The sequence below is a fragment of the Xiphophorus couchianus genome, chromosome 7 (genome assembly GCF_001444195.1).
Source record: "Xiphophorus couchianus chromosome 7, X_couchianus-1.0, whole genome shotgun sequence".
NCBI classification, from domain to species: Eukaryota; Metazoa; Chordata; class Actinopteri; order Cyprinodontiformes; family Poeciliidae; genus Xiphophorus; species Xiphophorus couchianus.
In genome coordinates, this window is record NC_040234.1 from 22,641,076 (window position 1) to 22,654,824 (window position 13,749).

At 38.7% G+C, this 13,749-nt stretch overlaps 1 protein-coding gene across 1 annotated transcript in view; it reads right to left on the reverse strand.

Annotated features, from left to right (window-relative positions):
• shq1 (SHQ1, H/ACA ribonucleoprotein assembly factor) overlaps positions 1-13,749 on the reverse strand; it is a 64,712-nt gene that overhangs the window by 36,890 nt on the left and 14,073 nt on the right. The window contains exons 8-9 of the mRNA XM_028022817.1: positions 7,228-7,385; positions 6,017-6,070 (exon numbers count right to left, since the gene is read on the reverse strand). Coding sequence (XP_027878618.1) covers positions 6,017-6,070; positions 7,228-7,385 — 212 coding nt within the window. The remainder of the gene's footprint in view (positions 1-6,016; positions 6,071-7,227; positions 7,386-13,749) is intronic.

The window sequence follows — 13,749 nt, forward strand, 5'->3', positions numbered from 1 at the left end:
TGTAGCTGCTGGCCATAAAGTCCTGTGGGTTGACTGGTTGGCTCTGGCCTCGCTGCTGGTGGCTGGTTGCTGGCATCAGCTGTTGCTCCTCCTCCAGGTAGGTAGGTGTGTGGCACCCCTGGGGAGTCGAATCTGTGGCTCAGTACTGGTTCAGGGGTAAGTAGGTGGCTAGATGTTACTGCAGAGGGCATCTGCCTCATTGGGGTAACTGCATAGTCATTCATTATTTTCAAGGATCTCTTTTTTTTTGTAGACTGCCAAAATGTATGTTTGTATGTGTACGTCCCCTTTTTAAGTGTTTATGAATAAATAAATAAATAAATACACAAATAATTGTGTGGCACAGTTATTTTGAATCACTCCCCAAAATTCCAGTTAAACTTATATAAATGATCAGAACAGAATCACAATATAATAAATATTTCAAACAAAATGTAATTATTTACTCTTTTTTTTTCGCTATGAATTAAAGATAAATAAATAATTAAATTATCTTAACGCACTCCCAAAATTCTAACTAGACAAAGAAAGGATATGATCACAATAGAATAAATATTTCAAACAAAATGTAGTTCACAAACAATTTTTTTTTTTTTTGACTACCTTAAACAGTGCAATAAAAGTGACACTAAAATAATATGTTGCAGCTTTAGCTTCACACGCTAACTCAGATTGCCATACACTCAACAAACTACCAGAACGAAACCGTTGGGTAACCGGGCTGCTGGCGTTGTTGCCTGGGTGATCTTGAAGCACCACGATCCGGGTCACGGCACCAAAGATGTAACCCTGTCCGTGTGAGACGACACCTCGCTGTTCCTTAGACTCTGCGTTGTGTTTTCTTTAATGGTGGTTGCCGGAAGGAAACTTGAGGCATAAATCGGACACACACGGCGGTTGAGATCGTGGTTCAGACCGTTTATTCGGACCAACCGACAGCGCAGCGGCTTCACCTTCAGAATTCACAGCAAATACTGCGTGTCAATATAAGTCTCATTAACGCAGTTATTATTATCATTCTTTTCTTTTTTTTTTTGTTTAACAGATACAGCATATATTAAAAAAAAGAGAAGAAAAAGACAAAACGATACAAAACTAACTACTTGGACATTAAAAGTAACATTTGGCTACATTGAGGAGCTGGCGGTCAGCTTTGCTTACCTTCAGAATTCACAGCAAATACTGACCGTTGTACTGCCAGCGCACCGTAACAGACGCCAAGTACGGTGTCCTTCAACGGACACACTTCACCGACTTCCACAACTCAAAGAACAAATCTAACATTTTGGTGGCATCTGCTGACATATTTAAGCCACTGCCCTACATATATATATATATATATATATATATATATATATATATATATATATATAAATCAACAAAACCTGTTAAAATTTATTCTCAGTAATTATTGTTTCAACAAGGTGTTGCGCAATTCAGTGCGTTTCAGCTCCATTAACAAAAAAAAAGGCGACAAAGACAGACTGACTAGCAGAGCAGGAGTTTAAATTAGCTAATCAACCAATAATCGAGAAATAAATATCAAGTCTGGAAACTTGACATCGTAACGGACTGAATGTTATGTTTTTAACGTAATCGCTGTTCCGCTTGCGGGGCGCAGGCGGTTGCCACGGCAACGGCTGTGCTTAACGACAAAAAGAGAGTGTAAAACGGTAGGAGAATCTCACTGAGGAAGAAATATACTGCATTATGTTTTCTATCACTTTATTATTTCTGCTATAACTGATGTATATTCGCATATAAAATAAGTCAATAGAGTTTAATTTACAATTTTTATGTCTTCGTGTCATGAGGTAGATCTCAACCGGCTGGTGAGAGAAAAAGTAGATCTTGGTCTCAAAAAGTTTGAGCAACCCTGCGGTAGATCATGGTGGCCGCTCTGATCTAAATCAGGGGTTTTCCCCGACTGGGATCGTTAACGCAGCCTGTTGAATGTGACAGGTAGCCAATCAGAAAGCTGGATTCTCCTCAGTGCTTTCTGAGGGGAAATTACAGAGAGGAACAGCTGACACTGCAACCCGAAGTCCAGCGGACATTGGAGATGATATGTGGAAACAACATTAATGTTTATTCAACATGCAAAGAATATAGAAATGACAAGAGGAGGAGTTGGAGCGAAATTGCTACCGTAGTTGATAAACCCAGTAACTTTTCAGCTGTTCTTCGTTAATGTGACATAAATAGGTTCTAATGATTTTCATTCAGTCAGAACTGACACTAGCCACATGCATTGCAGGTAGATTGTAGCAAAGCATTGATGAATGCCTGGTTTTAAAATTAGGTAACTGGACTTATAGCAATTATTTTGTGCCCATTGTTGGACACCACAGGGCATCTGTCATCACACACATTGCCATCTCAATAATTTTCAATTGATGAATAAAAACAAAATTATCGAAGCCTGTTTCCACCACTCTGTTAAAAAAATAAAAATAAATTATCTCAATATAATGAGATAGTATCTCATTATTTTTGAGATACTATCTCATTATAATGAGACACCTACATACGTTTTTCATAGTTGGGTGTGTTTGGCTCATTCATCTACACTTGGCCACATAAAGTTAGCCCCTCTGACTTTAGTTTAAACTTGAAGTCATAGGGACTTTCGAAAAAGGTAACTGTATTGTCTATATATCCAGACATGTCTGCGGTTCATCTAGTCTGTGAATGAGCAAAAGAGATCAATTATTTTATCAGATACTACAAAGGATTAATTGTCTTTTTTGTACTTTAAATCTTCCTGTGATGGTTTGTGTTAAATTTGGAAATGCTGTCAGTGCTTTGTAAATCTCAGAGTTGAGTGAAGGGTCCAGGTGAACTCATGGAGTGGAGACAAACAACACATTTTGCATATATTAAAAATAATAATACAAACAAATATAGATTTCCTAAAACATCTTCTTAAAGTAAAGCTTTCAGTGAAAAATTGGAATCAGCAGGTCAAAGCTTTCCAAAAGTTGGAGACTAGAAATTTAGATTCTGTAGGCAGACATCTAATAAAAATACACAAATAAAAATGACAAGAACTTTCTTCTGCCACACATTTAGCTCCTTGCATTTTTTTTTACATTCCCCAGTTCCTCGGGTTAAATATGAAGGTGATGAAGCTCTAATTACTCCTAACAACTACTCCTTTATAGAGTGAACCAAAAAGGGGACTCGTAGTTCTTAAACACTTCTGCGACCCTGGTCTCTTAATCGCTGCCTCTCGTTAATCACCGCATGCTGTCCCTGCTTTAAAGAGCTCACAGTCAGAAGAGAGAAACACACATTTATCCAGGCTTCCCGCTCCCTTCTCCTCTTGTAAAGGATGCACCGCTAGCTTGCAGAAAGTGTGTCGGGGGGATCGTACCCTTCCCAGGGACTTGTTTAGCAGAAGTGTAAATAAGGTCTGTTGCTGCTGCTCTCCGGGGGACTCGGGAACACCAGCTCAGTCAAATGAGGACAAGTAAACATGAAGTATAGCACTGTAGAGGAAGGAGAGTGTGAGGCACCAAGTAAGACCTAAAAAAATAGATATGGGAGTGAGAAAACTGTGATGGTGACTCACAAACTGGCTGCCAGTCAAAGACAGAGCTGGCTATTGTTGAGATTAAGGAGGGAGGAGAAGATGGAGCTGGCGGGGGATGGGAGATGCTACGCTGATGGAGGCAGACAGCCCTGCCGACTGCCTGATGAGCATTAAGGGAGCTGCCAGGCAGGCGAAGACCGTTCTCTCCCTCAATGCCGCCGCTATCGACATGAAAAAAAAATGTCCACCTCTCAATCTGTAGTCACAGTCTCCTCCAGGAACCCTCGCCCGATCACATGAGCATATCCAACACCCATTAAAATATTCAAATAGGCTCTGGGAGGCAGCCTCCGACACGCCTCCCTAGTGTTAATGACAAGATGAGCCGTGTCATAGATGTAGACAGACTATTGTAATTCAACTGTATATTTAAAATGTGCATATTGAGCGAAATGTCTTTGCAAAGCTCCAATAGTAATCAAATAAATAAGTAAAAGTATCAATATAAGTAAAGATGATCAGCAGTGGACGTGTCCACTGTTAGTTCAGAGGAAACCTGACTTTTTTCATCACTATAGTGATTTAGTGATATAAATATAAGTACTCTGCAGCTGCTTTTCAAGTGGTTATAAACTCTTTTATGCCCACTATCTCAACCTGTGCCGTACGAATGTACAACACTCACAAAAATCAAGACCATCAGACAGGAGGCTGGAAAACACCATCCTATCCAAGATGCTGGACTCAGATAATGCAACTAGATCTCTGAATACTAGGATTCAAGCTATGATGGACAGACTGAGAAATAACATTTAGACTAAAGTGGATATTGTTGCTGAAGGTTTGCACTCTGAGATCGCATCTGTTAGAGGGGAACTAATGCCCCACTGGTTCTAATGAGTCAGGCACCACTCTACTCGGCTTGCTTTGCGAGTCTTCCCACTGGCATTTTTTCGAGGCCGGTCCCTGCTTTTTCGGGCCCTGCTTTGGAGTAGGGCCAGTCAGGCCAGCCCAACTTGTGTGAATGATGCAAGCTCAGCTCCAGTTCACTGATTGGCTGTGGGCGTGGTCAGATGTTGCAGTAAAGACAGAAGAAAAACAAACGGCGCAAAATTACAACCTCGCTGCAACACAGAAGCGATGGAGTTCTTTTCAACTAATCTTTACCATTTACAATCCATATTTGAATGCACCGCATTAAAAAGTTCATATCAATCATACCTGCACATTTTAAAGTCATAATTACAAAAACAAGTCATAATTGTGTCTGCCCAATTTATAATTATGAGACACAAAGTCATAACTATGGGATATAAAGTCAAATTTTGACTTTCAAAGTCATATTTATGAAATATAAAGTCTGAATCAGAGAGTTGTAAAAAATTAACTCAAGTGGGCGTGGGAAATAACATCTTTACTAAAGTAACATCTTTTCTGGATGAAGTAAGAGAAGCACTACATCAACATATTTTTACTCAAGTAAAAGTAAAAGTAGCTCAAGTAGGAGTAAAAAACGTATTTGGTAAAAAGTCCAAGTACTGAGAAACTAATCAAATTATTAATTATCTAATACAGTATATATAAAATGACATCACCAGACAGACCAGTTAAGTAGAAATTTTGGTATTTTAAGGACAAGCAACAAAAACAAAATCAGGCAGAAGAAAATCTGATTTTTCCAAATCCAATTTTGTTTAATAAAAAAAACTTATGAAACTTTAACAAAAACTGCAGGTGTGAGTCTGTGTCTGGTGAATATTTGGCTAAAACATATTTGTTTTTCACTTAGTGTAGCGAATTCCGAAATTTTTCTTAAGTCATGATACTTCATAATAAAATTGCTGAAGTAAAAGTGAAAAGTACAGCATAGTAAAAATACACCTGAAAGTAATTTTTTTCAAAAGAAGTTACTCTAGTAAATGTAATTGAGTAAATGTAACTAGTTACTACCCAACTTTAGTCATAATTATGAAATTCAAAGTCCTAATTTTGATATAGAAAGTCATAATTTCAACTTTCAAAGTATTAATTATCAGATATAAATCTATAAGTCATAATTTTGAGATGGGAAGTCGAAATTGACTTTCTTATTTAGAATTTTGATTTTCTACATCATAATTATGAGATTCAAAGTCATGATTATGAAATATGAGCTTCCATAGGATCAAGCATCCTTAGAGAAATGGAAAGTCATTATGAAATGTCTTTCCATTTCATTATTATGACTTAGAACATCAAAATTAGGGCTTTTTCTCATAATTATGACTTCCTGCTGGATTTTTGTTTTTTCTATCATGGCTGAAATGAGAACCAGTTACAGCACCTTGAAGCTCCAAGAGTTATTTATCTGCCAATAAATAAATAACATTAAAATTAAGCTTGGGAACATGAATGCATATGAACTGGAACATTTATTCAAAATTACTTTTGCAGTCAGCTTAAATATAATTGTTCAGTATTAAAAAAAAAAAGTAGCCTCACCTCCAGCCAGCACAGAGTACCACTGAGTTTTCTGATAGTCCATGGTGACTCTACCTGCCAGGGAGAAATGAACAATTCTTTGACGCTTTAAAAACAGAGGAGGAACATTTAGAGAAGTTTTGATACAGTCTGTCTCTATTTTACAATTTCCCAAACAGAAAGAAAGTTAATCTACTACTGATGCACCAATTTATCAACCAACCGATTTATCTGCGCTGACTTACTTCATTTTGGGAGATTGGCCGATGCTTGGCCGAAGTTGATCTTATTCCCTGATCTTAACCACATCAAAGGTTTAAAAATCAACCATTGCTCTCTTCTGCTATACAGCGACAGAGACTTGACTGACAAACCGGCCCACCAGGTCAAGCCTGCAGTAATCACCCCACTAATGCCAGTACTCTGGAATCTGACAATCCTGTCTGATGCCAACTCAGTGACTTTTTTGCTATTTTTAGCAACATTTCAGACTAAAAATCAATTGGTATTGGCCAAAATCAGAAACAGCAGGTAGGCTTTGGTAATCTGTGATCAGCCACAAGACGGTAATCGGTGCATCTCTATTATCTACAAAGGTCGTGGCTTAAAAGTTAAAGATTAATTCTCAGTATCTGGTATCAAACACTTCAGCCATGTTTTGAAGCATATTTCACAACACAATTAGTCTGTACCACTGATGGCTAGTGTGAGAACTTGGATCTGTTTGTAATCTCAGAGCTTCCAGAAAGAATGGAAATTATTATTTAGGTAATTCTAACTGACCCAAAGAGAAGTTTGGTCTGATTTGATTTCAGACAGGTGTGTCTTTATCTGGTGTATGTAAACTTCTGGTTTTAATTGGAATTGTTGCTCAACAGTGCATAGTTGGTAGCACTGTTGCCTTGCAGCAAGAAGGTCTTGGGTTTGATTCCTGGCCTAGGGCCTTTCTGTCTGTAGAGTCTGCATGCATGGGTTCTCTCCGGCTTCCTCCCACAATCCAAAAACATGACTGTCAGGTTAATTGGCCTCTCTAAATTCTCCTTAGGTGTGAGTGTGCGTGATTGTTTGTCCTGTCTGTCTCTGTGTTGCCCTGTGATGGAGTGTCCAGGTTGAACCTCCTTCCCGTTGACTGCTTGATATAGGCACCAGCATCCCTCGCGACCCCACTAGGGAAAACATGTAAGATAATGAATGGATGGATGCTGCTCACCAGAAGTTGCCTTCACACTTACATTGTGTTCCCCCTCTGCAGAACGCACTTCATAGGAGTACGCCAGCAGGATGTCAAGAAGGCTGAGCCATGCTTGGCAACGAGATGTCTTGTCCAGCAGGAAGGAGCGGTTTGTGAATTTTCTCAGCTGCTCTTTCTCTTCATCACTAAAAGAAACAGCTACAGAAAAAAGGGATAAAATCATAAAATTGACTCTAAATGCTGGGTATGAAAGTAAGTTTTAGCTCTGCTTTACTGTTCCACACCAAAAAAGAATGTGTGTTTCAGTGTATTCACAACCTTGAACTTTCTCACAATTTTATAACCTTAATTTTTTTGTACTTCAGAGTTTTTATGCAACAAATCAAAACAAAAAAGTGGAAAGAAAATGTTTTCTAAAATCTAATTCTGAAAAGTGTTGGTGGACCTTTATACTAAATCCTCTTATTCAATACTTGTAGAACACCTTTTTGCTGCAGGCACAACATCAAGTCTTTAGGGGTCTCTGCTAGGGAAGAAATCCCATTTCATATTTAGGGGGGACAATAAACAGGGAAATTTCTTAAGAGCAATTTGGGGGGGAGGGGGGGTCGGCAAAGTCACAGTGAAATGTAACGTAAAATGTGATTTAAAAATGTGTTCAAGCTGCTGGAACAAAAATGACTAGTAAATGGCTCTGCATATCAGATGTGTGTTTTTCTCAGTGAATAAATTGTTGAGACCTATAGAAGTCAAATGTTTAGATATGAGTTTGGTTCAGTGTCACTAATCTAATCTCTGCTATACCTTTAACAAATGCAAGGCTCTGAATAAAACCAAGTTTTAATGAGTAACTCCACTTAATAAAATTCTTCATAAATATTTATTTATTGTAGTGGCTCTCAATACAATGAATTATTATTATGCATAATTTAAATTAAACTTAAGTTGTTTTATTTTGAAACCTTTTTTGGACTTGCCATGTCCTGAATGACTGTGAACAAGTAGGTAAAAATAACACATATCTGGGGAATATAACTTAAACTGGTTTTTCTAGAAAAATATTCAGATTTTATTTTGTAGATTTAAAAATGGTAAGAAGCAAAGACATACTTTCTTCCAGGTTTGACCTCTATTTAGCTCTGCTAATCTTCTCATAAATAAGCTGGCAATTTGCAAGAGTGCACCTAAAATCAATGCTTCATGTATCGCTTTTAAGTCTTAACTGAACAAATTAAAAGTGGGGTTTGCTTATGGAAAGTAAAACTTAAGACAGCGTTCATAACAGGTATTGCAAGTAATAGCTACACTAGGGTTTACATGTTGAAATCCTGACATTTCAGACTATGCTAATGGTCTGCTGCGTAGGTTTCATTGAGTGGATTGCTCTTTAATGTTCTTGGGGTATTGTTTTTCTTCCACTTAATAATCTGCAATTCTATGCTGGCAGATGTTCAGAAAACAGTCATTGAGACTCTCCACAAGGAGGTGAAGCTACAAAAGGTCATTGCTACAGAAGCTTGTTGTTCATAGAGTTGTGGTAGCACACAAGAGAGACAGAGGTGAGGAAAATGTGGATTCATCCCAACTGATGTGGTGATCACAGTATTTGTTAATAGTGATATAATTTATATTTATGGAAATGCTATTTTGTCACTATTTAGCAATAGTGACATAATTTTCTGATATCGTTCAGGCCTCATTTGAGTGTATTCACACCAAGAAAGTCCTTTGGTCGACTTGTTTGGTCTGGACCAAAAGAGCACTTTTTTTCCATTTGGTGTGGTTTCTTTAACGTTGTGTTTTCTTTTTTACATGTAAAAAACGTAAAATGTACAACTATAATTTGTAGTAGTTATGCATTACAATTTGTAAAGTGCCTTAATACAATTTGTAAGTAAAGCCACGTGGGTGACAATCATTACTCCCAGTTTCCAGAAATGAAAAATAAACTTTGAAAGTCCTGCTTGCTGCATTTGTCTGTGCGCATTTATACTATTATTAGAACTGTGACAGCATTTGGGATGTCAAGACCAGCTCATAAAATTCAATGTGATATTTTACATTTTTGAACGGCATCGGCAAATGCTGAATGAGATGAGACAATCTACATGTCATAACCCACAACATGCTACCAGCAACATCACTAAGCAGAAGGCATTGAATCAAGTACAATTTCAGTGCAATCAGTACACGTAGTAAAAGCGTTAGCAATACTGAATGCCTCATTTTAATTATAATGCCATGCAACGGTAACTCGTAAAGTTCAGAAAGATGTGCAGTTACTTTATTTGGTCTGGATCGATGCCAGACTATATTCACACCAGAGGTGAACCGTACCAGAGTTTGTTGGAGTGCATTCACACGTGAACATAACGTCTGGACCAACTCTCTCGTTATGTCTGGTCTGATACCTTAAGCATATTATTAAGTCTGTAGGCTTTAGGGCTGTATGATATAGCTAAAAAATGTATCACAATATAAGCATTCAATAACAGTCGATATCAATACATATTAATTAGCTTTTTGTTTCAAGTAACTGAAATACTGACCCTTCTTGTTTTATAAACAGTTTTCACTCCAAGCTGTTGTTTATTATTTTTAAGTAGTCATGAGGCACGATGGCAAAACCAGATAGTGATGCTGCACCAGTTACTCAATAGGTTGTTGCTAGGTCACCAAAACGTGAGTGAGTTAGTTGATGCTGGCTGTGAGATGTTGAGCAGCTAAAGCCTACATCTCCCAGAATACTGTGCAGTTCTTGATCAGAGTTCAGTGAAGTTATTGAAAATTCTAACGGATGTATTTTCTCTTTGTATTTATTAATAAAAAAATATGCACTATATACCGTTAATGATTTATTGCCCTGACCTGGTAGGTATAATTTTAATCTGTATGAATTAGATAAAATGTTGACAGTAAATTCACACTTTGCAAGTCAAATCAATTTGAGGAAGACCCAAGTTGTAATATTTCTATTCATGCCCATGATGAGTGTATGTAAGCGTGCTAATGGGTCGGTTCATGTAAATGGAATATCCACTGGGTTGAAGGTTTCAGATAAATGACCTCAACGAAACTCATAATCAAGTTAATACCGCTGGCAGGCACTGATATAGCTTTCAAGGACAACATGACTCCATGAGTCTTTCAAGAGGCGGAGCAAAGAGAACCAAAACTGACTCGCTATGAAGATTGTCCTCCACCTCCTGATCGAGAAGTTCAGCAGACAAGTCAATGTTAAGCGCCGCAAGCACATCTGACAACGCTGCAGTGTATTTAGACAGGTCAGGCGAGAATGTCCAAGTGTGAACAGAAGGTCCAGAGTGAGCCGTCTACACATCCTACAGATCTAGGAAGGTTTTGCTCCAACATACAGCATCAGACAACAACGGGTTAGACAGGAGGAAAATGTATTCAAATTTCTTACATTGCCGCTCATGGTTTATAATGTTTTTGTGACGCCTTTTAGCAGTGAAGTTAGAAAAACAAGTAGAGGCGAAAATTATTTTCACACATTAACAGTTTATGGGTCTAAACAATGTGGCTTTTTCTTCGCCTCGTTACGTCATATTAATAAAAACCTGACAAATTCACACAACGCTAAACTGGCTGTCGGGCAGTAAAGTCTGTCTGCTGCAGCTGCTGACTGAGTTTGTCGCTGTGGTGCAAGAAAATCGTATTAAAGTGAGTAAAATGTGCAATATCAATATGTCTGATAGCTTAGCCTGGAGAAAAATACAGATGTTCTGCATGTGACAGTGTTTTTGAAGACTTCTGAAAATTCATTAACCAGTTCCTTTTGAAAGAAACATCTGCTTAATGGGGATCTGCAGCAAGCCTAATGGGGCGATGGAAACAGACTTCAATCCCATTTTAGCAATCTGCGTCATTTAGCACTGAAAGGCATGTTGGATGTCTGCGGCGGCAGAGAGCTCCCAGCTTGCCCTGCTCTTTATTCCCGTCCCAGCTCCGTAGGAAACAGCTGAAAGCAATTCCTTGCTCTGCGTGAGGATGAAGAGTCCCTGCTCTCGATCTCTGATGTGTATACTGTGTTGGCTAAAGCAAACAGACAAACACACACACTCAATATCTCTCTGGCTGCACTGGGAATTTGGCTCTGCTGCAAAGGAGATTCCTGCTGCATTACGTCAGTTCTCTGCGGACGTTACCTGAGTCTCTCGTTGGATGTGCAGCATCAAAGGGGAGAGCACAGCCAAGTGGACATAAAAGCCCACATGGAGGAGAACATTTGCTGCACACATGCACTGAAGATGGGCTCAAGATGCAAAATGAAAAAAAAACAAGAAGTGACTGGAGGAGTTAGTTGACACAGGTTGAATGCACTTCAGCAGCACAAATTTCAACCTATGTAGGAAGTTTATGATTGAAATGATACAATGCCTTGCAAAAGTTTTCATACCATGATGGAAATAGCATTTGATCTAATCCTGTTTCTCTTGAAATCAACAATCATCTACTTTCTTTTGTTCACATTCAAGATAAGATGATTGTTCCCACACCATGACACAAAGCGCTCCACCAGTGCTCTGTACTCAGCCTCTTGTCCATCACTGATAAACCCGACAACTGCAGAGTCATCTGAGCATTTCTGGAGATGACAAAAGTCAGACTTGTGCTGGAAGTCTGAAGTGTAAAGAGAGAAAAGGAATGGTGAGAGTAAACAGTCAAACAATCTGATTGACAGCTGACCGCATTCATTGATTGGATTGTGATTTACGCCACTGAAAACTGCAAACAGCATTTAGCTTTTAGCAGTTAACGTTCAGCTGTGGACTATACGGGGCAGTTTAATTATGAGTTTAATCAGGAGCAGCAACAAGAACACATGCGGTAACTTTTGCAGCAGAATGACCGTGAATTAGCAGCAGTGCTAGCAGCTTGTTTCTCTGAAACATGGATAATAAAGAAGAGAGAAATGGTGCACCTGTGGTCAGTTTTCTGACAAAGCTGCTATTTGTGAAACACCAGAACCACATGATATTAACGTGTGATTTGAATTTTATTTTTCATTTCGATTAAAAAATAATAATAATAATAATAAAGCTTATGATTGGCTATTGGTGATGATTGTTAAACCTAAGTCCAAAAGGTTGCACATATTAAAAGATAAAGTGCCAGAATGTAATTATATGTACAGCAAAAATAATCAGCTGATATGAGCTTTAATCATTATGGTTGGGCCAGCAATGGATTTCTATAAAACAAAATGAAATATCTGGATTTACTTTGGTCTATCAGAACTAGAACCTCAAGGTTCTCCATTACGAGTGTTGCTGCAAACATCAGTGGAGAGTTGGCCACAACTGCTGCAGCTCACATCCTGCCCACCATAGTGAGGAAGGAATCGGATAATGGAAAAGCTCACAACCTGAGGTAAAACTGAACAGCACATTAATCGGTTAGTGCACAACTTGCCAGTGGAAAAGCACCTTTTGTCAGATAGTCATACATCCAGATGATTGCTAAAGTGTCCACCTGTGTCTCCTGGGTTTCTGCAGATAATAGTGGGTTTGTTGAACGTGTATGATGGTGTCTCTGTCTCCATGGTGAGAAGCAAACTGCAAGTGGTCCTGATTGCTTACTGAGGTGGGCCAGCACAAGTCTCTCCAAGACCTTCATGATGTGGGTTGTCAGGGCAACAGATTTATAGTTATTGATGACTGATGGGTGAGTTTTCTTCTGTACTGGAACCAAGCAGGATATCTTCCATAACGGAACCTTCTCTTGGGTCAAGCTAAGTTTGAAGAGATGTTGCTCTGCAGCTTCTGAACTTCAGGACTCTGGGGCTGACACCACCTGAACCTGCAGCCTTGTACTGGTTCAGCCTCTCCAGCTGTGGTGCAATTCTAGAAGTAATCATTTTTTTTAGGTAGAGAAGCTTGATTTTTTCATGGTTTATCTGTCTCATATTATACAGTCGGGACATAGTGACACTTTAGTTTTTCTGTGGACTCCAGTAGCCAATAAGTGATATTTTGTTGCCAAATTCACCGTTGTGTCTTTGTGCAATGACAATAAATTAAGTCCAAATCTAATTTATTGAGTGGATCTGTAAAACCCAATGAAGTTTGGAGCTCAAAATGTAAAAGTTCACTGGGTGTGAATACATTTGCAAGGCAATATAGACATATCTTGCATCAATTTAAAAAAATACAAGCATGGATTTCTCATGCTTGTATAGAAGTTGGTCTGAGCTATATCCTGCTGAGCATGCTGGGATTGAAGATGTACATGCCGGCGTTTGATCTTGTGATGATGCTCCACCACAACTCATAAAAACCTAATATTTAAATCCACACAGCAGCGATATGAAGCCAAAGGATTTTCTATCAATTCTGCAGAGCCAGTATTACTCACCGCTATGGTCATTCATCATTACCATGAAGCCTGTCAATTCTATTGGGCATTAACCATGAATGCGTTTTGGAGAGCAGAATGATTGGAAATTAATTTCTGACCTAATTCCTCCAGTTGGAAACGGCAGCCTGGCTCGTTGCTGCTCTCTCCAGTTCCAGATGGCACGACGGCATGAATCAAAATA